At 46.3% G+C, this 24557-nt stretch overlaps 1 protein-coding gene and 1 pseudogene across 10 annotated transcripts in view; one reads left to right on the forward strand and one right to left on the reverse strand.

The window, feature by feature from the left end:
• The window catches only part of EPS15L1 (epidermal growth factor receptor pathway substrate 15 like 1), a 99995-nt gene that overhangs the window by 28445 nt on the left and 46993 nt on the right, over nucleotides 1–24557 (forward strand). For all 9 annotated transcript variants that reach the window (XM_079772231.1, XM_079772236.1, XM_079772234.1 and 6 more), the window contains exons 6-13: nucleotides 697–759; nucleotides 3559–3684; nucleotides 5279–5338; nucleotides 11885–12118; nucleotides 16009–16166; nucleotides 18544–18700; nucleotides 18947–19032; nucleotides 23181–23253. In XM_079772231.1, the coding sequence (XP_079628357.1) occupies nucleotides 697–759; nucleotides 3559–3684; nucleotides 5279–5338; nucleotides 11885–12118; nucleotides 16009–16166; nucleotides 18544–18700; nucleotides 18947–19032; nucleotides 23181–23253 (957 nt within the window). The remainder of the gene's footprint in view (nucleotides 1–696; nucleotides 760–3558; nucleotides 3685–5278; nucleotides 5339–11884; nucleotides 12119–16008; nucleotides 16167–18543; nucleotides 18701–18946; nucleotides 19033–23180; nucleotides 23254–24557) is intronic.
• LOC307100783 (large ribosomal subunit protein uL18-like) lies at nucleotides 6040–7573 on the reverse strand (annotated as a pseudogene). Its single transcript has one exon. The product of its transcript is annotated as a large ribosomal subunit protein uL18-like (transcript).

Genomic DNA, 24557 nt, shown 5'->3' on the forward strand with positions numbered 1-24557 from the left:
TGATGTCAAGATGCATCCACTTTGTAGTGTGTGTCAATGCTTCCTTCCTTTTCATGGCTGAGAAAGATCGCATTGTATGGCCTACCCATTTGTATAATCTGTTCATCTGCTAGTGGACATAAAATTCATATACAAGGATTTGCACACCTGTTTTCACTTCTTTTCAGTGCATACCTAGGAGTAGAATTGCTGGGTCTTATGGTCATTGTGTTTAACTTTTTGAGGTCTTCCCCCTTGGTTTTAATATTTATTTTGAGAGTACGTTTATTAAAGCTGGGGACAATGAAACAAGGAAGGGCCTTGGATATAGGAAGCAACAGGATAGAGACTACATGGGGCTGCTTTGGCTCTAGAAACGTTATGGGAAAGAACTGAGCCAGGGGGCGCTGCTGTCAGCTCACTGGAAAGTCAGAGAAAAGGGGGCCTTAGAGACAGGTTCAGGGGGTTAGCTCGGGATGAGCTGCCGTTTCCCATTGTTTCCCTGGTTGCAAGTCTCCTGGGATCCCTTAAGGAGATGCATGCCTGAGAGGGAAGAAGAGGGGGGAGGAAACAGTGTGGGTATGTTCCCAAGAGGGCAAGCGCGCCAGGTCTTCCCGTTTTGAAAGCACTTTGAAATGTTTATCCTTAACATAAACACATCCTCCTGTAATTTAATTCTATGTCAGTCACAGCAGATTCTTTCTCTTTCCCCCCCAGCATGACACCAGCAGCCCTTTGATGGTCACGCCACCTTCTGCAGAGGCTCTTTGGGCTGTGAGGGTAAGTGACAGGGGTGACACTCCTTGGCTGTCCTTCATGTGCAGTTGTTTAGCCATTTATAATGTTGATTCAAATATTTTTGTCATCTACTGTATTTCAGAATGAGTATGCCATAGAATTGGGATGAAATACTTTTTCAAATGAAAGTCTTTAGAGCAGCTATGGACCACATTTGGCATTTCTAGGTCATGTTTTGTGGTTTCTGCTGCTTGTATTGTTAATCAGGATAGAGGGGAAAATGTGAGAACTTGCAAGCTTTAGGACCTCCAGCATGTCTTTGCAACTCTATCATTTCCAGCTAGCTTATGTGTTATCACTCCTCCTTCTTTGATGCTTTCATTGCTTTTTGAAGCTTCTCTCAGCACATAAACTTTTAAGAAAGAGATGTTATGGCTGGAAAGCTGTGTTACTGCTTCTAGAAAGAAAAAAATGAGTGGTGTCTTCCAGTAAGTGCTCCTAAAGGAAATGCACATGGGGATGCAGAGATGGTCCCTCAGATAATGATGAGACTTCCTCACTCCCACTCACTGTGAGAGGATTGTCACATTTCCTCACTTTTATCTGGCTTAAATACTGACATCACCAACAGTCTTGTTATAAAATATCGACCCCCTCCAGCCCCCAAGTGCTTCTTTTCTGTTTTTACATAGTTGGTCTGTTCTCTCCTTGGAAAGGTTTAGATGGAGAGAGGTCTGTGCAGAGACAGGGCAGGCGGAGGCCTCATGTGACCAAGGAGTTGTGAAGTTTCCTCTGTGAGCAATCGAGCAGTTTGCTGGTGGTGATCCCAGTAGCAAAGGACTTTTTCTTTATCCATTGTTCAGTTGCATGACGCTTGCTTTGAAAAAGGGCTGCTTTGTCATGAAAAATGGCACCAAAGAGATTTTATTCCTTAAACATTTCTGGTCTCTTTCTGGTGGGAGCCATGTGGAGGCCTCAGGAAGAGGGCTTGAAGCTGAAGAGCCTTTGAGGCCTTGAGGAGGGTAGGCAGTCAGGGTAGAAGTGGGGCTGGGATGGGGTAGACTGCTTTCAAGAGAGACTACATTCAGAGAGAACAGTGACAAACCTGAAGTGCCAAGTGTTGTTTTCTGTTGTGAAAGTTTCTGCATTTCTTGAAGCACCAAGTCACTGAGCCTGACAGGTCAGTGGGAGAAGCCCAACGCTCAAGGCAGATACTGAGTGTTTGGCTTCTTATCGCTCACAGTGACTCATGTGCAGTGTCTGGTCATCTTCTTGTTTCTGTTCTTTTTTTTTTTAATTGTGATAAAATTCACATAACAAAGTTCACCATCTTAATGATTTTTAAGTGTATAGTTCAGTTGTGTTAAGTACATTCACATTGTGCAGCCATCACCACTATCCATTCTTAGAACTTATTCATATTCTAAACACAAACTGTGTCTCCATTAAACACTAACTCCCCATTTGCTTCTCTCAGCCTCCAACAACCCGCCATTCTACTTTCTGTCTCTGTGAGTTTGACCACTTTAGGGACCTCATGTAAGTGGAATTATACAGAATTTGCCCTTGGTGTCTGGCTTATTTCACGTAGCATAATGTCCTTCAGACTGATCCATACTGAAGCTTGTGTCAGAATTTCCTCCTTTTTAAGATTGAATGATACACTGGAGTATGAACCACATTTTGCTGCTGCTTTCTTTTTTTGATGAACACTTGTTGAGAGTGTTTTCCTAGGGCCCCCAGTGGTTTCAGCTTGTAGTCAGAGCGGGTGGTAAGAGGTCTTCGGTCCCCTGGTTGCAATTACTGCAGTCTCTATTTCTGCAGGAGGTATTTTGGAATCTCCCACCCAAAACTTCCTCACCAGCAGCCCCCTTTATATGCTGTCCTCATGTCATATTTCAAAATAGCAGGAGCTACTGCTCTGCCCAGACCTTCGCTCTGTTAATGAGGACTTTTTATTGTTTATTATTTCACTGTTAGACACAGGGAACTTCCTAGTTTAATGATGATTTGGATAACTAGTTACTTAAATCTTTGTTTTATTTTTTAAAAATATATTTTTATTAATATCAGGAAGAGGGAGAGACAAACAGAAACATCAATGATGAGAGAGAATCATTGATTGGCTGCTTCCTGCACATCCCACACTGGGGATTGAGCCCACAACCCAGGCACGTGCCCTTGACCGGAATCAAACCTGGGACCCTTCAATCCGCAGGCCGATGCTCTATTCACTAAGCCAAACTGGCTAGGGCTAATATATTTTTATTGATTTTAGAGAGAGAAAGAGGGAGGGATAGAGAGATAGAAACATCGATGAGAGAGAAACGTTTATCGGCTGCTTCCTGCATGTCTCCCCCTCCTAGGGATTAAGCCTGCAGCCTAGGCACATGCCCTGACTGAGAATCGAACCATGACCTCCTGATTCATGGGCCGAAGCTCAACCACTGAGCTACACTGTCTGGGAAAATCTTTGGTTTACTTTTATATTTGATTTTTTAATTCTGTTCTTTAGATTGATATCCAGATTTAGTTGCTTGTCTTAAAGAACTAAAATCCATGCATGCTCTTGTCCTAGGACACAGGTGGAGTGATCTTTATTTCCCTGGCAGCCCCTGCGGTCAGATCCTCTCTCTCCCATTGATCTTGACTGACAGATCCATGGGTATCAGAGGTTTTTTGCAGGGCATAAGTTCATTCTGGAACTGCTGTAAGACTGTCTTGTGCATTTAGGTGAGGCCTGGGTGGATCCTCGCCTGCTTTCATTGAGCTTCCAGCTCGCTTTAGACTCTCCCACAGGCCCACTTTTTTACTCACTTGGGCTATTTTTTTTCCATCTAGGTGGAAGAAAAGGCAAAATTCGATGGAATTTTCGAAAGCTTGTTACCCATAAATGGCTTGCTCTCTGGAGACAAAGTTAAGCCAGTTCTCATGAACTCAAAGTTGCCTCTTGATGTCCTGGGCAGGGTAAGTGGTTTCTCACCTCCTGCAAGGTTGCAGATTCTGCTGGCCCCATGTTTGCTGTCCACAGACACCTCCTAGGCTTTAGACATGGCTCATTCAGGTGGCAGACTACAGGTTGAGAAGGCCAGGCTGTGACAGCATGATCAGAGGCAGCCTGGCATGCTGGGTAGTACAATTCTACCCCCAGGGGACATGAGCAATGTCTGGAGACAGTTTGGGCTGTCCCACCTGGCTTGGGTGCTTTGGCATCATGTGGATGGAGGCCAGAGGTGCTGCACAACACCCTGCAGTCCCTAGGATGCCCCACAAAGAATGATTTGGCTCATGTCAGTGGGGAAGCCCTGGGCACAGGGAGGACTGTGGAGGCAGGAAGGCCCATTCCTATACTGATTCCCCCACACATACACTGTATCTTTGGGAAAGTTACTTTTCTGCTTCCTAAATGAAAAGGCATAAGGCACTCAGCCCAGTACTGAACACCTTTATTTTTTTATTTTTTTACTAACATTTAGAAATTCCACCAAGTCATTAGTACTAGTTATAGTGAAGCTTTAAAATTAGCTCATGTCTTATGAAAATGGTTTCATTATTAAAATTTCTTATAGCCATTTTCAGGGACCTTAATGACTTCATTGTCTTTAAGGCTTGTAACATGGCTTTACTATTGCCAGCTTTTCTGAACACCTTTAAGAGGGCATTCCTATGCTTGAGGGGACTATGAATACTTTGGTGTCCCTAGAGTTCAAGGTGGAGTCCCAGGAGGCTGGCCTGGGGTGCAGGACCTGTTAAGGGTACCGGGGACTCCGTGTGCCAGACTGAGGAGCTGTCAGCAGGGCCTGGTAGTGTCAGAGTTTGTTCTAGAGCAGTCCCTGTGGTTACCCCGGGGATAGTACTAAAGGCAGGGAGGCCAGCTGGAAGCTCTGGCCTCTGGAATGTTTGAGAGGTCATAGCCAAGGACACAGCAGGGTGGAGAGCTAACTTGGGTCAGTGCCTTTTTTAAATTGTACTTTAAAAAATCTGGCACGTGGCCTTTTTCTAGGAACTCATACCTGTCTGCCTGGTCTTCAGGTTCTAGGTAAGCCTAGCACAAGCCTAGCACCTGACTCACCATCTGCTGATGGGAGAGGAGATGAGACACCACAGACCTGCTCGACCACATGTCCATGACCCTGTGCATTGAGAATAGGGGTGGGAGCTGGTTTGTGTGTGTGTGTGTGTGTGTGGGGGGGGAGGTCTTATGTTTAGAGCAACACCTGTGCCAAAAACAAACTATCTTTCTAGCTAAGATTTCTTTGTGAGGTGATAAAGAAAAAAATCAGGGAGGATGTGATTACAATCATGATCATTTGTTACAGAAAATCATGAACATAATATGACAGAATGGTTCTTGGAACTCATAATACTTTATTGGATGATGGTTTTTCAGAGAATCTGCAGATTTGGTTCTTAATGCATTTTGATCGCCTTGTTTTAACTTCAGCGTGTACTCAGAATCTGAGTTCTGGTGGGCTCTCGTGCTGCACACCACCCCTTCCTCCCCCAGTAAGCCTTGGTACATCCCACCCCCCAGTAAGCCTTGCTGCTCTTTCCCTTGCAGGTCTGGGACCTCAGTGACATTGACAAGGATGGACATCTGGACAGAGATGAGTTTGCTGTGGTAGGCCCCCACTGTGACTCTCTTTCTCACTCTGTTGTGCCTCTCATGGTGTGGGGAAGGGTTCTGGACTTATTTTTTTTTAATTTTTAAAAATGTTTATTTAAATACTAGAGGCCCAGTGCATGAAATTTGTGCACTGGGGGGGGGGGGTGTCCCCCCCTCAGCCCAGCCTGCACCCTCTCATAGTCCAGGAGCCCTTGGGAGATGTCTGACTGCCAGCTTAGGCCTGCTCCCCACAACATCCTTAGCGCTGCCTCGCCTCTGCCGCTGTGCTTGCCAGCCGTGAGTGCGGCTTCTGGCTGAGTGGCACTCTCCCTGTGGGAGTGCACTGACCACCAGGGGGCAGCTCCTGCATTGAGCATCTGCCCCCTGGTGGTCACTGTGCATCATAGCAACAGGTTATTCCGCCATTTGGTCGATTTGCATATTAGCCTTTTATTATTTAGGATAATTTAGATTTAAAGAAAAGTTATAGTAAACACCCTTCACTCAGATTCTATTTTACCACATTTATCTTTTTTTCCTCCTTTTCTCCCTCTCTCTATGAGTAAATGTATATATGTGTACACATCCATGAATTTTTCCTTTGGACCATTTTGGAGTAAGTTACAGATGCAATACCTTTTAAACCCAAAATACTTTATTTTTTTATTTTATTTTATTTTTTTAGAGGCACATAAATTTATCCATCAAGTATTTTCTCGTATAAACTAAATATACAAGGATTTGCTCTTCATGTTTATTCAGATCTGGCCATGTACCCTTCAACATCTCCATAAAATTACACCTCTTGTAGAGAAAAGACCCAGTATTTTCTGCTCAAAGATTTAATCTGATTCAAGTATCTTAGCTATGTGACCTTCATTGGACAGCTTCCTTTCAAAAATTAAACCCACAGGTTAATACGTTTTGATTACTTTAAAATTACATACTTTGAAGGTACCTTTCTCCCTACTAATCATCTGGTTACAATGAAAGAATTATTTTCTAGTGGAAGGCTGGTATGTTGCTTGTCAGACTTGAGAACAGAAGCCCAAGCAGCAGGTATGAGAAGATATGCAAGACATCTTTTTCTGGAAAAATCTATACTTGTTTCTTGAGGAAAAATACTGCCAATTTCAGGGTATTTCCTACAGTTTCATTAACAAGAGCTCAACACAGAAATAGCTGTTTGCCTAATAAGTTTATTGTCTCTGAAAAATCATAGAAAATTGTGATTTGGTTTATTAGCTCTCAGCAGCCCGTTCCTGAGCTCTGAGGAAGCTTGCTTTCTTCTGAGCTACCCGATCTTCTGGGCAAGAGACATTTTGGGACGGTTCCACCTCTTCTTTTTAACTTCTTTCTTAGGCTTCTTCTCATAGACTGGATTCCTCGTATAGCAGTATGAGCTTTTTTATACATCTCCTCCATCATGTCTGGAGTTACGTTGTTCTTTATATATCGAGAGAACTGTTTCTTATAAGCATCTTCATCTTCTTCCATTAGATAGCGCATATAATCTGCAACGTTCTGACCCATGATGTGCTTCCTATGTACTTCTGCATTGAATTCCTTGCTTTCTGAATCATAACCAGGGAATCGTTTGGTACTGTGAGGGATACATAGGCCTCCATCCACAGCTCCCTTCAGGGCCCCAAAAACTTTATTTCCAGTAGTAGTTCTGGCAAGCCCTGCATCCAAATAGCAGGTAAAGGCACCAGGTTGACCATCAATGCTTTCCACGTTGTATTCATCTCCAGTCACCTCCTGGCCTTCATAGATCTTGTCCATGCCAAACCTATTGAGAAGCCTGCGGGCCAGCAGCAGGCCAGTATAATATGCTGCAGCATAATTTGTCAGGCCAACCTTCACACCATACTTTGGGAGTTCATGAGCATAAGCTGCACAAACTATCATATCTCCTTCTATACGGGCATAAGCAATCTGACAGATGATATCTCTGTTGGTTACGCGAACTGTCATCCTGTATTTAGGTGTGTTATACTTATTTTTATCCTGGATTACCAAGTGTTTCTGGGCATAGTAATCAGTTTTACCTTCTCGCTGTCATCTGAATTTCACTTGGTATCGCTTGAAGTAGGCCTTGTTCTTGACAACTTTCACAAACCCCATCCTGCGGAAGAGAGACCCACGTCCGCGGCTTGCCACAGACCTGCAGGCCTAGCCTAACTCTGGTGGAGAAAAAAAGCTAAACCCAAAATACTTTAGTGTGTGTTTCTTAAAACCAAGGAATTTTCTTAACAACTTTCCATTTCAAAATCAGGAAATGAGCTTTGAAATTAATTTATTATAGTAATTACTATGATAGCTATACACTTAGTGGCCAGATTATTATGATCTCTGAACGCATATGATCTGGCCACTCAGTGTATATCCTATATAATAAAAGGCTAATATGCAAATTGTCCCCTCGACCAGGAGTTCAACCAGTAGGCAGGCTGACCAACCACCAATGTCCCCTCCCCCTGGCCAGGCTGGCTGGTCCCCACTCATGCACGAATTCATGCACCGGGCCTCTAATACACACACACACACACACACACACACACACACACACTCACACTGAGTGGCCAGATTATTATGTGTTCAGAGATCATAATAATCTGGCCACTCAGTGTATATTACTATATATATATTTTAAATATTTTTATTGATTTTAGAGAGAGGAAGGGAGAGGGAGAGAGAAACATCAATGATGAGAGAGAATCATTGATCGGCTGCCACTCACAACCTGGGCATGTGCCCTGACCTGTAATTGAACCCTGACCTCCTGGTTCATGGGTTGACACTCAACCACTGAGCTTACCAGCCAGGCTATATTACTATATTATATCATCTATATAATCTAAGGATATTATTAATATTTTTGCCAATTTTCCACACAATGTCCTTTGTAGTAAAAGAGACTCCAGCCTGGTATGTTATGTTCTGTAACCCTGTTTCTTTTGTGTCTTCTAATCTGGGGCAGTTCTGTCTGTCTTCACGTCTCATGGCCACATGGGCATTTGAAGAGGGCATTTTGTAGTGTGTCCCTTGGTATGGGTTTGTCTCTTGTTCTCTCTGATGGCCCAGGCCATGCACCTTTATGGGATAGGATGTGCACGGAGGTGATGTGTGTTCTCCTGGGGTATCCACAGGACATGTGATGTCTTATGGCAGGTCATCTATAGAACGTGTGATGTCTTATTACATGTCATTACGACAGTGTCAATTCTTGATTGAGGTCAGGGTGGAGGTTGCTGTAGTTATTCTTTTTCTTCGTGTTCGGCCTCTTGTGAGAGACACATGGAGACTGAACAGCCTAATACCCCTCTGATTCTCACCTGCTCGTTCTCCCATCCTCCCAGGAGTTTTGACTATATCAGTTAGGATTCTGGTGGTTGCAGGTGGTGATCTTGTAATTCCGTCATTCCTTGCACATTTTCTAGCTAGCCTTCTACCATCAGGAATTTGTTTGTATCAGAGTGGACTATGGATGCGTCCTCTGCTTCACAGTTTGTAATCCATTACTGGCCTGACTTATTTTGCCCAGTGGGAGCTCCTCCCCGTTGACTCCTTTGTCCTTTGGTCATATCCCATCATTCTCTGGCCAGTTGTTTCCTCATGGTGCAATAAGACCTTCCTGGCTCCCCCATACCAGCCCTTTTTCCAGGGCGTCCCACTCCTTGTAGTGGAGAATGTTGTTGGAAACCAGGATCTGTGCACTGGGGTGCTCAGTACCCCTGGGGTGCTCCTGCTCCACGTCGGCTTCTGTCTGGGCCTAAACCCTCTTCTCCTTTTAGTGACAGCAGTGAGCTGTGTGTAGATAAGGCTCTTCTGTCCTATGCGCTACCTTCCCATGTAGCTGCCCTCCCTGCACACCCCTGCAGTGACCCATCCGCTTCTTTAGCTGCCCGGTGGGTGGGCTGACCTCTCCTTGAGCCTGCCTTCTTCATCCTGTGCACCTGTCAGTCTGTCCCTCCTCTTCTGCCTCTCTTCCTTTTACCTCATTCCCATGTTGGACCTTTCTCTCTCTCATTCATAGGATTTATTCACTTACCTCATTCCATTAAATCTCAAACAAAGAATAAAGTAGTCCCTTGTAGTTAAGGATAAGGCTTTAATAAACAGTAATTAAGTTCAAAGGTTTTCCCCCTCCTCCCCCCAAAGAACAAAATTTTTAAAAAATACCACAATTGTGCATCATCTAGGAATACCCAACCATATCCCTCTGTTCTAGGAATTTTAAACATCTTTAAAATGTGGTTTTTACAACATATAAATGAATTGAAGCTTCTTACTATCTTGACTATATTATGTGTTTAAAGCCTTCAAGATTTTAAACTTCTAGGCTAAATCTAAATCATTTTACAAGGGAATTACAGATTTACCATCCCCCTTCATAATCCCCTACACCAGGAGTGGGCAACGTCCAGCCTGAGGGCCATATAAGGCCCATGAAGTCATTTGGTCTGGCCCTGCCAAGGCATTAGGGGTGAGTTAATTAAATGTTTGACCAAATATAGCAGGCTAATTTTATTTTATTTTGAATTTAGCTTTTATTCAAAATTAAGTAAGCAAAAGCAAGTTTTTCAGAAACTTCCACAAATTATTTACATAAAACAAAGTTAATAGGGACAGTCCTAAAGCTGGCTAATTTTTAAGTTGATAATTTTGTATGGCTCACAAATGATGTTATAGCTATCCAAATGGCCCTTGGCAGAAAAAAGGTTCCCTACCCCTGCCTTACACCCAGCAAGTATTCAGTTGTGTTTTCTCCACTCACGTCCACTCTGTTCTGCCTTTTTACTTTGAGCATTTTCCATGTTTCTCCATCTGTGTTTTCACTGGTTGTCCATTATTATTATTATTTTTTGTATAGTAAAATATAACATAAAACTTACCATCTTAATCATTTTTAAGTGTCCAATTCAGTGGCATTAAGTACATTCACATTGTTGTGCCACCCCTACTTCCATCTATCTCCAGAACTCTCTACATCTTGCATAACTGAAACCCTGCCCTTATTAAACATGAAACTCCCCAGTCTCCTCTCCTTGCCCCCTCATTATTTATTTTTTAATATTTCTTTTGATTGAACTGGACTTAAAGTGTTCATATCATTGAAGCGTCCTTGGAGTGGTCCTCAGGAATGGGGTAATTGGCCCAGAGTGAACCCGGAATGGGCCTCTTTCTTCTCACAGCTTCATGAGCCCCAAGTTTCCCTTTTTTCTTTTTTAAAAATATGTTTTTATTGATTTCAGAGAGAGGAAGGGAGAGGGATAGAATGATAGAAACATCAATGATGACAGAGAATCATTGATTGGCTGCCTCCTGTACGTCCCTTACCGGGGATCAAGCCCGCAACCTGGGCATGTGCTGTGACTGGGAATCGAGCCGGTGACCTTCTGGTTCATGGGTCGATGCTCAACCGCTGAGCCACACCAGCCGGGCCCTTTTTGTTTTGTTTTTGTCATTTCTTATCACGTTAGCCAAGATTTATGTTCTTTTATAAATGGGTCTTAGAATTGTCATTTTGTGGTGTGTGTTTTTTATTCACCAGCTGGGTGTAATATTTTGTTGAATTTTATAGTGACCTACCTGTGTTAAGGATCTGTTCTTTATACAAATAGCAACTTAAAGAATATTTTGGCCCTATCCGGTTTGGCCTGCGGACTGAAAGGTCCCAGGTTCGATTCCGGTCAAGGGCATGTACCTTGGTTTTGGGCACATCCCCAGAAGGAGGTGTGCAGGAGGCAGCTGATCGATGTTTCTCTCTCATCGATGTTCCTAATTCTCCATTCCTCTTCCTCTCTGTAAAAAATCAATAAAATACATATTTTTAAAAAGAATATTTTGAAGTGAGGAGCATTGTAAATGTGGTTTGGTCTTGTTACATTTTGAAATAAACTTTTAATCTTTGATTTAGACAAAGTTTCCATTTCCTACCTGCCTCAAACAGGAGAGCCGCCTGTCCTGGGCACAGCACCCTTTCCTGTAGTTTTCTGAGTCTCCAGAATATCTTGAAGTTAAACACAGCTCTTGTGGTTTGTCTTTAGACTATCGAATTCCAGTACTTTGGGAGTTGTCAGCCCTGGCCCTCTTGTGTAGTGAAGGGATGTGTGAATTTTGGCATGATTGACTTCCTTTTGCATTCATTCAATGTCACAATTACACAAATGCCTTGGAAATTTTTACATTGGAAGTATAGCTTATTAGAAGAGGTTTATTTTTATTCTGTTCAGCTTAGAGGTGACCTCAAAAAGAACAATCTTTGGCCCTAGCCGATTTGGCTCAGTGGATAGAGCGTTGGCCTGTGGATTGAAGGGTCCTGGGTTGCGGGCTCGATCCCCAGTAGGGGGCGTGTAGGAGGCAGCCATTCGATGATTCTCTCTCATCATTGATGTTTCTCTCTCTCTCTCCTTCTCTCTTCCTCTCTGAAATCAATTATATATATATATAAATAAAAAGAATGACCTTTGTCTTGTCATTGCTGCCCCTGATAGAGCTGCCTTCTGTCCGCCCTTGTCCTGACCACCTGAACGTGATTCTCTTTTGCATTTACAGGCCATGCACTTGGTGTACCGAGCCCTTGAGAAGGAACCCGTGCCCTCCGTCCTGCCCCCGTCCCTCATCCCACCCACAAAGAGGAAGAAGACAGTGTTCCCAGGTGCCGTGCCTGTCCTGCCCGCTAGCCCCCCGCCTAAAGACAGCCTCCGCTCCACGCCTTCCCATGGCAGCGTCAGCAGCCTAAACAGCACAGGAAGCTTGTCTCCCAAGCACAGTATCAAGCAAACACAGGTATGGTGCCCTCCGTGTATGTGGCCACTTCTCAGCACGGCCATTTTCATGTGTAAAGGCCCAGCGAGATGTTTCTTGGGAACAAGTACTTTGCGCCCCCAAAAGGCAATGATTATGCTTAAATTAAAAATATTTGTGACAGGTATTTTAGTCCACTTGGGCTGCTGTAACAGAATACCATAGATGAGGTAGTTTATAAACAACAGACATTTATATCTCATTGTTTTTGAGGTTGGAAACCTCCAAGGCATGGGCAGATTGGGCAAATGATGAGGGCTTTCTAGTTTACAGGCAGCCATCCTCTTGCTGTGTCCTCACATGGTGGAAGGGGCTAGAGAACTCTCCGGGGTCCCTTTTATAAGGGCACTAATCCCATTCATGAGGGTTTCACCCTCATGACCTAATTACCTTTCAAAGGCCCCACCTTCTAACACCACCATATTGGGGGATAGGATTTTAACATAGGAATTTAGGGGGGCACAAATATTCAGACCCATAGCAACAGGGACTCAGAATTAATTTTCTCATTCACTTGCATATAAACACTACCTTTCCTCAGACACACCCAGTAACCTCCCAGCAGGCCCTGTCCTCAGTTCTCTGCCCCTCCTGCTTCAGGCAGTCCCTCTGCTGGGAGGGGTATCCCCAGATCGCACTGGGGCACCTTGCTTAGTGAGCCTTCTATCATGGAACACCTTATCAGGGAGCCTGGCATGACCACATCATCACCCAGCAATCCCCAGGTCCTGCTCACTCGGCCATTCTCCTCCCTTTGCTTTACATTCATCTAAATTTTTAAAATTGATTTTTAGAGAGAGGAAAGGGGGAGGAGGGGGAGACATTGATTTATTTATGCATTCTTTGGTTGATTCTTGTATGTGCCCTGACTGAGGATCGAACCTGAAACCTTGACGTATCAGGACAATGTTCTAACCAACAGAGATACCTGGCCAGGGCTACCTCACATTCTTTTAGATTCTCATACCTGGGAATATAGTGAACTATGTATGGTTTTTTTACACAAACACCTGGTAGCTTCATGAGAGCAGACTTAGGTCTTGGTTATAATCTCACTGTTTAGCACAATCTCTGGTACTTTGATGCTCAGTGAGTGTATGTTGAATAATGAGATGAGTGAGAGCATCCATCTCATGTTAGAAAGACACCTGTGGGCTCAGACTCTGCACGCACAGTAGCATCATATATATATAAATGTTTTTTGTTCTGGCAAATGCAGCATCTTTATAAATGAATACCTTTGAGATTGTCTAAAATATGTGAGAACTCGAACTAGAGTTACATCTGGAATCATGCTTCGCTTTCTGCCTCATTTGTGGTTTCAAAGGCAAAGCAATGAATGTAACAAGCAGGCCAGCCAGCACCACTGTGCAATTTCATAATATGATGAAAATGAGAAGTGCATAATCAGACAGTGATTTCTCTTGCTCATAACATGTTTATAAAGTTAAACCTCTGACTCAGGAGGCTCATTTTCAAGGAGCTCATAGAACACAGCTTTGCACCCTAGAGTAAAAAAAAAAAAGAGAGATCAGAGAGGGCCATTGGCTCAGTCACAAGGCTAATGCAGCTCCTATAAGTGCCCTGGCCAGATGGAGGGTATGGCCCATAGCTGTTAACCTCTGCTTGGTCAGATTTACATGGCTGGCTGCTAAGAAGCCCAGTGTCTAGACAACCCAACCAGATATCTTTAGTAGCTCTCCAGCCATGCCTGGCGTGTTTTGGAGGTCCTGGGTGGTGCCACAGTGACTGTGGGATAGGCCCCTTCCCTAATGGGAAGGCAAATGATTGGTAAATCAATCAACTAAGGAAGGTCTGACAGCCATGAGAAACCAGGACTAGGCCTGGCCCAGAAGTGTCTGGGTGAATAGGAGTGCATGCTTCTGCAGATGGGGCCAGCTGGACAGTCACTGATAGGATGATGTCTGAGCTAAAATCTTCATGACAAGAAGCCATCAGAGGACTAGTCTGTGCCTGGGCTCCAGGGCTGTGAAGTGGGAGCACTAGGTATGTTCTAGAAACGGAGCAGGCCAGGGCAGGGTGAGCAAGGGGACAGTAGGGTGGGGACAAAGAGAGGGTGAGTCTGGTCACTTAGACCTGCACAAGCTGTTGTTTTCTAAGACAACCTAGCATCTCCTTTAGTCTGCTAAATTCTTGCTAAGAGTTCTTTTTTTTTTTTTTTTTGGTTAATCCTCACCAAGAATATTTTTTCCATTTATTTTTAGAACAAGTGGAAGGGAGGGAGAGGGAGGAATAGCGGGAAGAGAGAGAGAGAAACATTGAGGTGAGAGGGATACATTGATTGGTTACCTCCCGAACATGCCCCACTGGTTCGGGGATCGAACCTGCAACCCAGGTACGTGCCCTTGACTGGGAATTGAACCTGAGACCCTTTGGTGCATGAGCCGACACTAACTACTGAGCAACACCAGCCAGGGCTTGCCAAGAGTTCTTAAACTAGACTGATTTTACTAGTGGCCGTTAGGTTCAGAAGTGGGAGTGGAGGGTGTGTCCCCTTCAGGAATAGGGCCAACTGGAGGAATCAGATATGAGAATGAGCGTTTCTGGGGACCCACAGTCACCATGCTCCCTCTCCCCCACTTCTCTCATCTGCAGGTTAGTGATGCCCTGTCTCTGGGACTTCCCCAAGGGCCACCTGTTCCTGTTCATGGCCAGATGTGGGGTGAGGCTCCTTCCAGCCACCAGGGTCTATTCCCATTCACTGGGGGCCTGCGGCTACAGAGCCAGCTTAAACCCAGCTCTAGGGGAAGTCTGCCCTGTATGGATTTGTAGCCAAGCAAGCATCAGGATTTTGCTGTTGACATGCCCCGATACCCCAGAAATCAGGCAGCAAGGTTATTCTGTTTGTGCAGCAAACATCAGGACTTTTGTTGTCCCAGACAGAAACTGTTCTCCCCTCAGCTCAGCCTGTCTGACCCGCTGTAACTTTTTCCTTGGGTTTCTTGGCATCTGAGGTTTAGTTTACTCCAGTCACTTAAGACAGCAAGCCTCTTCTTCACTAGAGCTCCTGTATGCACATCTCTTCTGACTTCGTCCCATAGCAGATGGGAAGCAGCCTGCAAAGTCACATCAGGTGGCAAGTAAAATGCAGGTCTATCTTGCTGCTGGAAGTCTCTCTGTCAGAGCCCTTGCTTTTTGAATTTGGCCCATAGGTCCTGATAAGTTTTCTGACCATTTTTTTGGCTGTACTAAGTTATTATCCAAAACCCTGAACTGAAACAATCTGGGTGATCGTCAGAGGCCCCCCATCAGGGCTGTTGCACATGCCAACACCTCATAGGAGCACTCCTTTGTCACATAGAGTCAGGGCAGAGACAGAGGATGGAGTACAGAATCCTGGCACTGTGGGCATCGAGACACACCTGGCAGCTGCAGGGAAGTGTTTGCAGACAGAAGATGGCAGACAGGAAGGCTGGCGTGAGAGCTGGGCCAGTTCTTAGGAGACAGGCCTTCCATCGCCTGTCTCCTATAGGTGGTCAGGAGGGTCTTGCCCAACACATTTGAAGCCTCTCCTGGAACATCACTGGCATGTCCTTGGCAGTGGGGGTGAAGAGCTATTGGTGGACAGACCTGCTGGATCTTTACCTCCCTGTCAGCACAAGGGGAGAGTGGTGTTGTGATGGGGTGCAGAGAGTTATAGGCTGGCCTCTGGGTGAGATTGACCGAGTTGGCAATAAACTCTCTTAGTCTCAGTTTCCCCTTTTACAGAACAGGGTTCTGTCTACCCTGTTGGCTCATTGGGTCCTGAGGAGGGTTTTCTGCTAAAATGCATGTGAAAACACTTTAATAGTGTATATTTGTAGGTGATGAAAAGCTTGAGGATTAACCATTGTACAAAAACCACCTTTCAGCCAACAGTAAACTGGGTTGTGCCAGTGGCAGACAAGATGCGCTTTGATGAGATCTTCCTGAAGACCGACCTGGACCTGGATGGCTATGTGAGCGGCCAGGAGGTGAAGGAGATCTTCATGCACTCTGGCCTCAACCAGAACCTTCTAGCACACATATGGTAAGGACAGGTAGACGGATATCTGCTCCTTAATATTTGGGCCTCTTTCTGTGGAAGATTATAATGGCTGTGGGCGGCTCAAAGGGGCCCCGTGGAAATGAGGCTGTGCTGTGGGGATAAGTAGGACAGGAGGGTGTGGAGTCAGGGATGGTCAGGGTGCCTCCTCAGCCTTGCAAAGGCCTCTGTGTCTGTCCCTTACTTTATTTTCACCAGGCTGATGGGGGCTGAGCAAGGTATAGGTATGAAGGCCTGTACCCTATATTTCATGCCTGTCAGTTCACTTTCCTCCAGCAGGTGGGTCTCCTGTCCCGCCCCCCTAGAGAGCTCTGGGGTGACCTGTTTGAATGGCTAAGACCAGTTCTTGCTAGTGATTATGCTGATTCTAGCAGGAGGTCAGCCTTCATCACAGTCTTTTGGGATGGAAACACTTGGCCACCTGTGGGGGAATATGCAGTAAGAACCCCCAAGCTCCAGCAGGGCCGACCTGGGCAGTGGAGGTTGTAGCTGCCTGCTATAGAGACGGTGCCCTTTGCAGCACAGTGACTGGGCATACTGTTGGTGAGACTGGTTTGCACCTCAGGGCTGGGTTGAAGAGCAGGGCTCACTCCCACTTTCCTTTGGGGCCAGCCAGAGCAATGTTCACATCACTGGGGTGCCTCTTTTTGTACCTGGCCAGTGTTGAAAGTCACTTCTTAGCTTTGTCCTCAGAGCTTAGGACCTTTGGGAGCATCACTTGGGGTGATAAGGAGAGAATTTTCATGTTATTCTGGAGAAGTGAGTCCTCCAAGTAGAGCAGTAATTCCATGTTGTAAAGGGAGGCCTCTGCCCAGGAAGTGGGCCATGCCATCCTCAGGAACACACGACACCCAAAGTTAGTCACAAACCAGCTGAGGGAGGCCCAGCTGCAGCCCCTTCAGATCCAGTGTTTCCTTTTAGAAACCAATAAACACATCCCCTCTATCACTTGAAATGGATGTACTCAGAAGTCAAAGGCCCGATCATTACTTGAAAGGGACAATGCAAGGGAAGAAATTTATAACATATACCCCAATCTGTAAGTGATGTAACAACACGTAAATGACACCATTAAATCATCCTTTTGGATTAAAGCAGGAATGCAGAGGATTGCATATAGGGAGTGAAGGGAAAGGGCATACTCTGTGAGTTCTAGAATCACCGCTGGGAAAGTGAAACAACCATCTAGATTAGGCTGCAGGTGACCGGGGAGGGGACGTAACTAAAAGGAGAGAACAGGGCAAGACGGGTTGCAGAGGGAAAATAGGGACTGGGCCTTTCCCCTAACAGCACCTAGTGCCTGTCAGTCAGCATAGTGTCAGGACCAGCATGGACCTGACAGAGCACCCACATGTGGCCTTGGAGCCCACGATCCTTGAGAGATGGGGAGGTGCTGGAGAGGAGAGCCTAAGCTGCTGTGGGCTCGGTGTGCAGCAGGACTGGCCCTCTCAGGCAGACCGAGAAGTAGCTGCAGTGTGAAATTGTGCCCTCAAACTGACGGAACGAAGACTTTTTAAAATGAGCCTTGATTAGCGACAGTCAGCAGTCTCCATGCTCCCATGCTCCCTGTGGCCCTGTTCACGGACAGTGTTTGGGCCTGAGTTTGCTCAACATTCCCAGCTCTCCTTGCTGTGCATTAGAAAATGATTTCATTTCTGTAGTGACTCCGCGCAGTGGGAAAGAGGCTACGTGTTTGAGTGGGCAGTGATTGAATGAAGGGAAGACCTTTCTGGAAGACGTGGAGGCCGAGTCCTTACATGAGAGGCTTCCCTTCCCATAGCGGCCAGCTCCTGGTTCCTGAGCTTATGTGCTGCCTTGCCTACCTGCCAGGACAGCAAAAGGCCATGCAGGCAGTGACACCTCAGCAGGGAGGGACTGTCCTGTGCAGCATAGCCTTACTTGGCTTTTCAGGCCCCATCCCCTTATGATCACAACACAAACTGCTGCTGCCATTGTCTCCATTGAAAACCAGTGTCCCAGGCCGTTAAGATGACCCAGGGCTGCAGGAATTTGGTAAAGATCTGAGTGCTCACTTGGCCCAGCTTCCATTTTCATAGGAATGACTGCTCTGTGCTGGACCATTGTGTCTACCACCAGCATACGATAAATAGCCAGGAGGGAGCCCCCTCCTGCCCCGCAGCCCCTCCCTGACCAGTGTCTGGGTGGGAAGCTCGAGTGGGAGGCCAGGACTGATCCCCAGAGTAGGATGTTCAGTAGAAAAGGTGTTACACTATGGCCTGTTGTTTTTATCATCATTATCCAGTTTTTAAAAGCATGGGTCCCGTGACTGGTACTCATTGCTCCGGGTGAATCCTAAATCTGAAGTCTGTGATGTGTAATTAGCGTCCCACATTTCTCCCAGGGCCCTGGCCGATACGAGGCAAACGGGAAAGTTAAGCAAAGACCAATTCGCATTAGCTATGTATTTCATTCAGCAGAAGGTCAGTAAAGGCATCGACCCCCCTCAGGTCCTCTCGCCGGACATGGTCCCACCCTCAGAGAGAGGCACCCCTATCCCGGTGAGTAGCCACTGGCACACCCCTGTTGTATTTGAATCTCTTCCACAGCCCGCCACCAGGTGGCGCTGGCAGCCTGTGTGAGTCTTCCCCAGGGGTCTCTGGTGTGTCTGGATGCCCAGATAGTTCTCAGGCCTGGGGGTTGGGGGAGACATAGACGATTTTATCCCTCATTCTAAGACCTACTAGTCCCTGCTGTGTGGTGAATTCAGTGTGGTAATATGTACGAGTGTCTGAATTTGGTTCCAGGACAGCTCAAGTTCTCTTGGGTCGGGAGAATTCACTGGTGTGAAGGAACTCGATGATATCAGTCAAGAGATCGCCCAGCTACAAAGGTATGTGAGAGTGGCTTCTTCCCCTGAGATCCCGAATCTCACACAGACCTACCCCAGGTCACTATCAGAAGTATTGGAGAGAGGTTTCAGAAACTTCTGGAAAGTGACCACCACTAGTTTGTTCAACAGAAGTAAAGGGACACAAATTCTTCTGTGTTTCTGAAGTGACTTAATGAACTTGAGTATATGAGTCTTCATTTGGAGCCAGTGGGCTGTGGGGTCTCAGGCAGGTGGTTACCAGGCAGCACCAGCACCTCCCTCCACCTTCCCCAAAGGCCTTGTTATCTCTGACACATAAAGTGACTGTGACTCAGGTGGCAAGTTAATAGCTTAGGATTGACAGCTAAACTGTTAGAGGGGCCTTGCATCTGGGTCTCCAGCTCCATTCCTGGGCTTCCCCATATATGAATGAAGGCTTTGGACAGGGTGTTGCACTCTCAGAGTCTGGCATAAAGAAATATGCCCACTTCCTATAGGTCCCTGGGTTCCTCTGTAGAACTGCATCCTCTTTGTTTGTTTTGTTTTGTTAATCCTCACTGGAGGATATTTTTTTCTACTTAATTTTTAGAGAGGGGGAGGAGAGATAGATAGAGAGAGAGAGAGAGATAGATATGTGGGAGAGACACATTGATTGATTGCCTCCCGCATGCACCCTGTCCAGGGCTGTGCCTTGAACCTGCAACCCAGGTATGTGCCCTTGACCAGGAATTGAACCTAAGACCCTTCAGTTTGTGGGACGACGCTTTAATCATTGAACAGCACACCAGCCAGGCTGCATCCTCTTTTTAGTTAATTCTGGGAAAGGGGGCCCTTTCCTTACTTAGGGGCAGTGAGCAGAAGGGCCAGAAGCACTTTGCCCTCCATGGGAAAGAGAGCACTTACAGGATGGGGCAAAAGTAGGTTTACAGTTATGAGTATGCAAAACAGAGTTTACTGTTGTATTATTACTTACTAGAGGCCCGGTGCATGAAATTCGTGCATTCATGGGGGTCCCTCCATCTGGCCTGTGCCCTCTCGCAGTCTGGGAGCCCTTGGGGGATGTCCAACTGACAGCTTAGGCCCGCTTCCCACAGAGAGCGGGCCTAAGCCGTCAGTCGGACACCCTTAGTGCTGCCGTGGAGGTGGGAGAGACTCCCGCCACTGCCATTGCACTCTCCAGCCATGAGCCTGGCTTTTGGCTGAGCGGTGCTCCCCCTGTGGGAGTGCACTGACCACCATGGGGCAGCTCCTACATTGAGCATCTGCCCCCTGGTGGTCAGTGCACGTCATAGTGACTGGTCGTTCTACTGTCGGGCCAAAACTAGCTCTCTGACATCCCCCAAGGGGTCCCGGATTGCGAGAGGGTGCAGGCTAGGCCGAGGGACCTCACCAGTGCACACTTGGGGCCAGGGAGGAATGCAGGAGGTTGGCCAGCTGGGGAGGGACAGAGGGAGGGCTCCAGGGTGTGTCCGGCTCGGCCTGCTCAGTACCGATCTGCTGGACCCCAGCAGCAAGCTAACCTACCGGTTGGAGCATCTGCCCCCTGGTGGTCAGTGCACGTCATAGCGACTGATCAACCTGTCAACTGTCTGCCCCCTGGTGTTTAGTGCATGTCATAGCAAGCAGTTGAGTGGCCTTAGCATATCATTAGCATATTATGCTTTGATTGGTTGAACGGCTGACCAGATGACCGGACACTTAGCACATTAGGCTTTTATTATATAGGATTGTATTATTTTCCATAGGAACAACTGTAAGCCTACTTTTGTTACACCCTATATTTATCAAAAATTAAATGGCAGTATTTTGCCAGAGTGGGTTGGATTCCACTCACAGCTGGGAGCCCTCAGCTACAGAGGTTTGTGAGAGGGGCTTCTTTCCTTCTCAGAGCCCTGAGAAAGCAAAGGCAGGTCAAATGTCAGGTGGGACTGGTTGGGTGGGTCACAAAGCCTCAGCCTGGGCTGCCTGCAGAAGCCAGACTCCCCCTTCATGCTCAGTCCAGAGGATGGCCCCCATTCTTCCCCTAGCTCCAGGGGCTGTGTCCTCCAAACCAGAGATCAATCAACCTTGCAAGGCTGAGATGGTCTGTGAAGGCAGAGGCCAGTGTCCTAGAGCCCCATCAGGTTTTAATCAGAACAGCAGGTGGAGGAGCATAGGGGCCCTATAATGCAAGGGTTGGGGTCTTAGGAGGGGCACCAGTGTCCAAGTCAGGCCAGGGGAGCCTCTACAGCTGAGCAGCCTCTGACAGCCAGGAGTGTTTCCTCTGAAGGTGAGAGGCCAGTGTGTAAGAGCATCTATCTACAGGAGGCTGGGCCCCCAGCTGGCAGCTTTGAGAGGGACTCAGCAAGCTGTTGCTGGTGGGGGTTGTAGCGATACCTGCTGCCTCTCCCTTTACGTGATCCAGTCATAATGGGTTGGGTCTAAAAAGGATATTGTTAGGTAGTCTTCGGCTTGTAGAGATGAATATTCGGATGGTTGCAGTTGTTTCATATCTGGCAGAATGTCCTAAAGAAGGCCTTCTTGTGCAAGTGCTGGCAGGGTGCATTGGCTAGTGATGTTCTGCCACCGAGACAGCCCCTTTGGGCACAATAAGAGTGACTTAGTGCATATAACAAACTGCTCTAGACTGTGGGGCTTAAAAACAGACATTTACTTCTAGAGGTTCCAAGATCAAGGTACCAGCAGGCCTGGTGTCTGGTGTGGTTGCCTCCTGGTACATAGATGGCTGTCTTCTCTCTGTGCCCTCACATGGTGGATGGGATGAAGGAGCTCTCTGGGGTCTTTTCTATGAGGGCCCTAATCCTGTTCCCGAGGGCTCCTCCATCCACCTCATAACCTAATCACCTCACAAAGGCCCCACCTCCTAATACCATCACTTTGGGGGTTAGGGTTTCAGCATATGAATTTGAGGGGCACAAATGTTCAGTCCGTAAGGAGGAGAATGAGACTGGTTTCTGCCACTGGGGGTTGATAGCTGTGTGCAGTTGAGGAGACAGGCAGGGCCCCACTGAGCACCTGGTGTGCATAGTGGCCAACCACAGCCTCCTGCTAGGGGTTAGCTGGGGGCAGCCCAGGGACCCGAGAGCCTCACTACCACTTTTTGCTGCCAGCCCTCTAAACCCCACCCTACTTGCATCTTCAAATTTCTCACCATGGCTCCCACAGCCAAGCTTTGCTTTCCTCTTCATGTTGTCTAGAACATTCTTCCACCATGTCTGCCATTCACAGACCACCTCCCTGAAGAGCACTTTCCTTTCCTTATCCTGTTGGGTTTACTTTGTGGCCCTTAGATTGTATTGATTTGTGCATTGATTTGTCACCTGTCTTCCCCACTGGACTGTGAGCTTCATGAGGGTAGGAGCCTCTGGTGGTGTGTCCCCAGGTCCTTAGCCCTCGGTGCTTCCAAGCAGTAGATGCTCACTATTCAGTGAGTGAGTGAAAACAGGATTTGGAGATTACTTTTCTCTTGCTGCATAACAAATTGACACAAATATAACAGCTTAAAATTGCACATATTTATTAATGCACAGCTGTATGGACCAGAAGTCCCAAGGGGCTTGACTGGGCTCCCTGGTCAGGGTCTCAGAGAGCCAAGGTCAAGGGTGCTCGCTTGTTCTGCTCCTTCGCTCCTGAAACATCAGTCTTTAAAGTCCTCCTCACCATGGGCATCACTCCGACTCCCTCTTTGAAAATCCTTTGCTTTAAAGGGCTCTTGTGTTCACAGTGGGAGTGATGCCTCATCGCACCCACAGGTTTTCCCCATGCTATCAGGGGAGGGGATCACCTAGAGCAAATGGTCCCTGGGGTCATTCCTAGACTTCCGTGGGTTTCCATAGTGATGGATGGAATTTGGTCTTTTTAAAAAAATATATTTTTATTGATTTGAGAGAAGAAAGGAGAGGGAGAGAGAGGCAGAAAAATCAATGATGAGAGAGAATCACCAATTGGCTGCCTCCTGCACGCCCCCCACTGGGGATCGAGCCCACAACCCGGGCATGTGCCCTTGTCAGAATCAAACCCGGGACCCTTCAGTCCTCAGGCCAACGCTCTATCCACTGAGCCAAACCAGCTAGGGCTGGAATTGGGTCTTGTGAAGTCAGGTGGAGAATCTGCACTGTGGTGACAGTTAACTTACTCTGTGCTTTCATGAAATATCTTTAAACACTCAGGGAGAAATACTCACTGGAACAAGACATTAGAGAAAAGGAAGAGGCCATCAGACAGAAAACGAACGAGGTGCAGGTAAGCATGGTGTTCCTTCTGGTCAGGTTGTCCTGTGTCAAATGCAGGGCAGGGAGTTTCATCGGTGGTGGCAGGATGGGGTCAAGGGGAAAGTGGCCCTGCACTCACTGGGAATTGGAGCTCTGTGGGCGTTTCCAAGTGAATTTTCTTAAGTTCCCTATAATCTTAGACAGGGGCTTTAAAAATTTATTGAGATATATAATTTGTGTAATGTACAATCACTGTTTTGGAGTGTACAATTCAGTGGTTCTTAGCATATTATGTTGCTTAATCATCATCTCTAATCCTAGAATATTTTCATCACCCCAAAAAGTTACCTCATAACCATTAGTAGTCACTCCCCATTTCCCCTTCCCTGGAAGGTTCTAATCTGCTTTCTGTCTTTCTGGATTTTTAAAATATATTTATATTTACTTTTATAAGTATATTTTTATTGATTTCTGTGAGAGGTAGAAACATCATTGATGAGAGAGAATCATTGATTGGCTGCCTCCTGCATGCCCCCCACTGGGGATCGAGCCCGAAACCCGGGCATGTATCCTGATGGTGAATCGAACTGTGACCTCCTGGTTCATAGGTTGACACTCACCCACTGAGCCACACCGGCCGGGCTGTCTCTATGAATTTGTCTGTTCTGGACATTTTATATAAATGGGCTTGTACAACATGTGGCCTTTTGTGTCTGGCTTCTTTCAGTCAGCCTGAATTTGTGAGGTTCAGACAATGGCCTCTAACCTGTCTTAGAACATTTGCTGACAATCGTATGGGTGCTCTCTTGTAGGTAATTAATTGTTTTTCTCTTGCTGCTTTTAATATTCTCTCTTTGTCTTTTGCCCTTGGCATTTTAATTATGATGTGTCTTGGTGTGGTCCTCTTTGGATTTCTTCCTGTACTTGTAAGTCTATTTCTTTCACCAGGTGGGGGAAGTTTTCAGTCATTATTTCTTCAAATAGGTTTTCAGCGTCTTGCTCTCTTTCTTCTTCTGGCACCCCCATAATTCTGATGTTGGTATGCTTGAAATTGTCCCAGAGGCTTCTTACACTATCTTCAGCTTTTTGGATTCTTTTTTCTTTTTGCTTTTCCGGCTGAGTGTCCTTTGCTTCTTTGTATTTCAAATCTTTGACTTGATTCTTGCATTCCTCTAGTTTGCTGTTGGGTCTCTGTATAATATTTTTTATTTTAGTCAGTGTATGTTTAATTTCTAGTTGGTCCTTTTTCATATCCTCGAGCGTCTCGTTAAATTAATCGGCCTTTTCTAGGAAATTCTTGAAAAACCTTATAACCATGGTTTTGAATTCTATATC

The sequence above is a fragment of the Cnephaeus nilssonii genome (assembly GCF_951640355.1).
Source record: "Cnephaeus nilssonii genome assembly, chromosome: 5".
NCBI lineage: Eukaryota > Metazoa > Chordata > Mammalia > Chiroptera > Vespertilionidae > Cnephaeus > Cnephaeus nilssonii.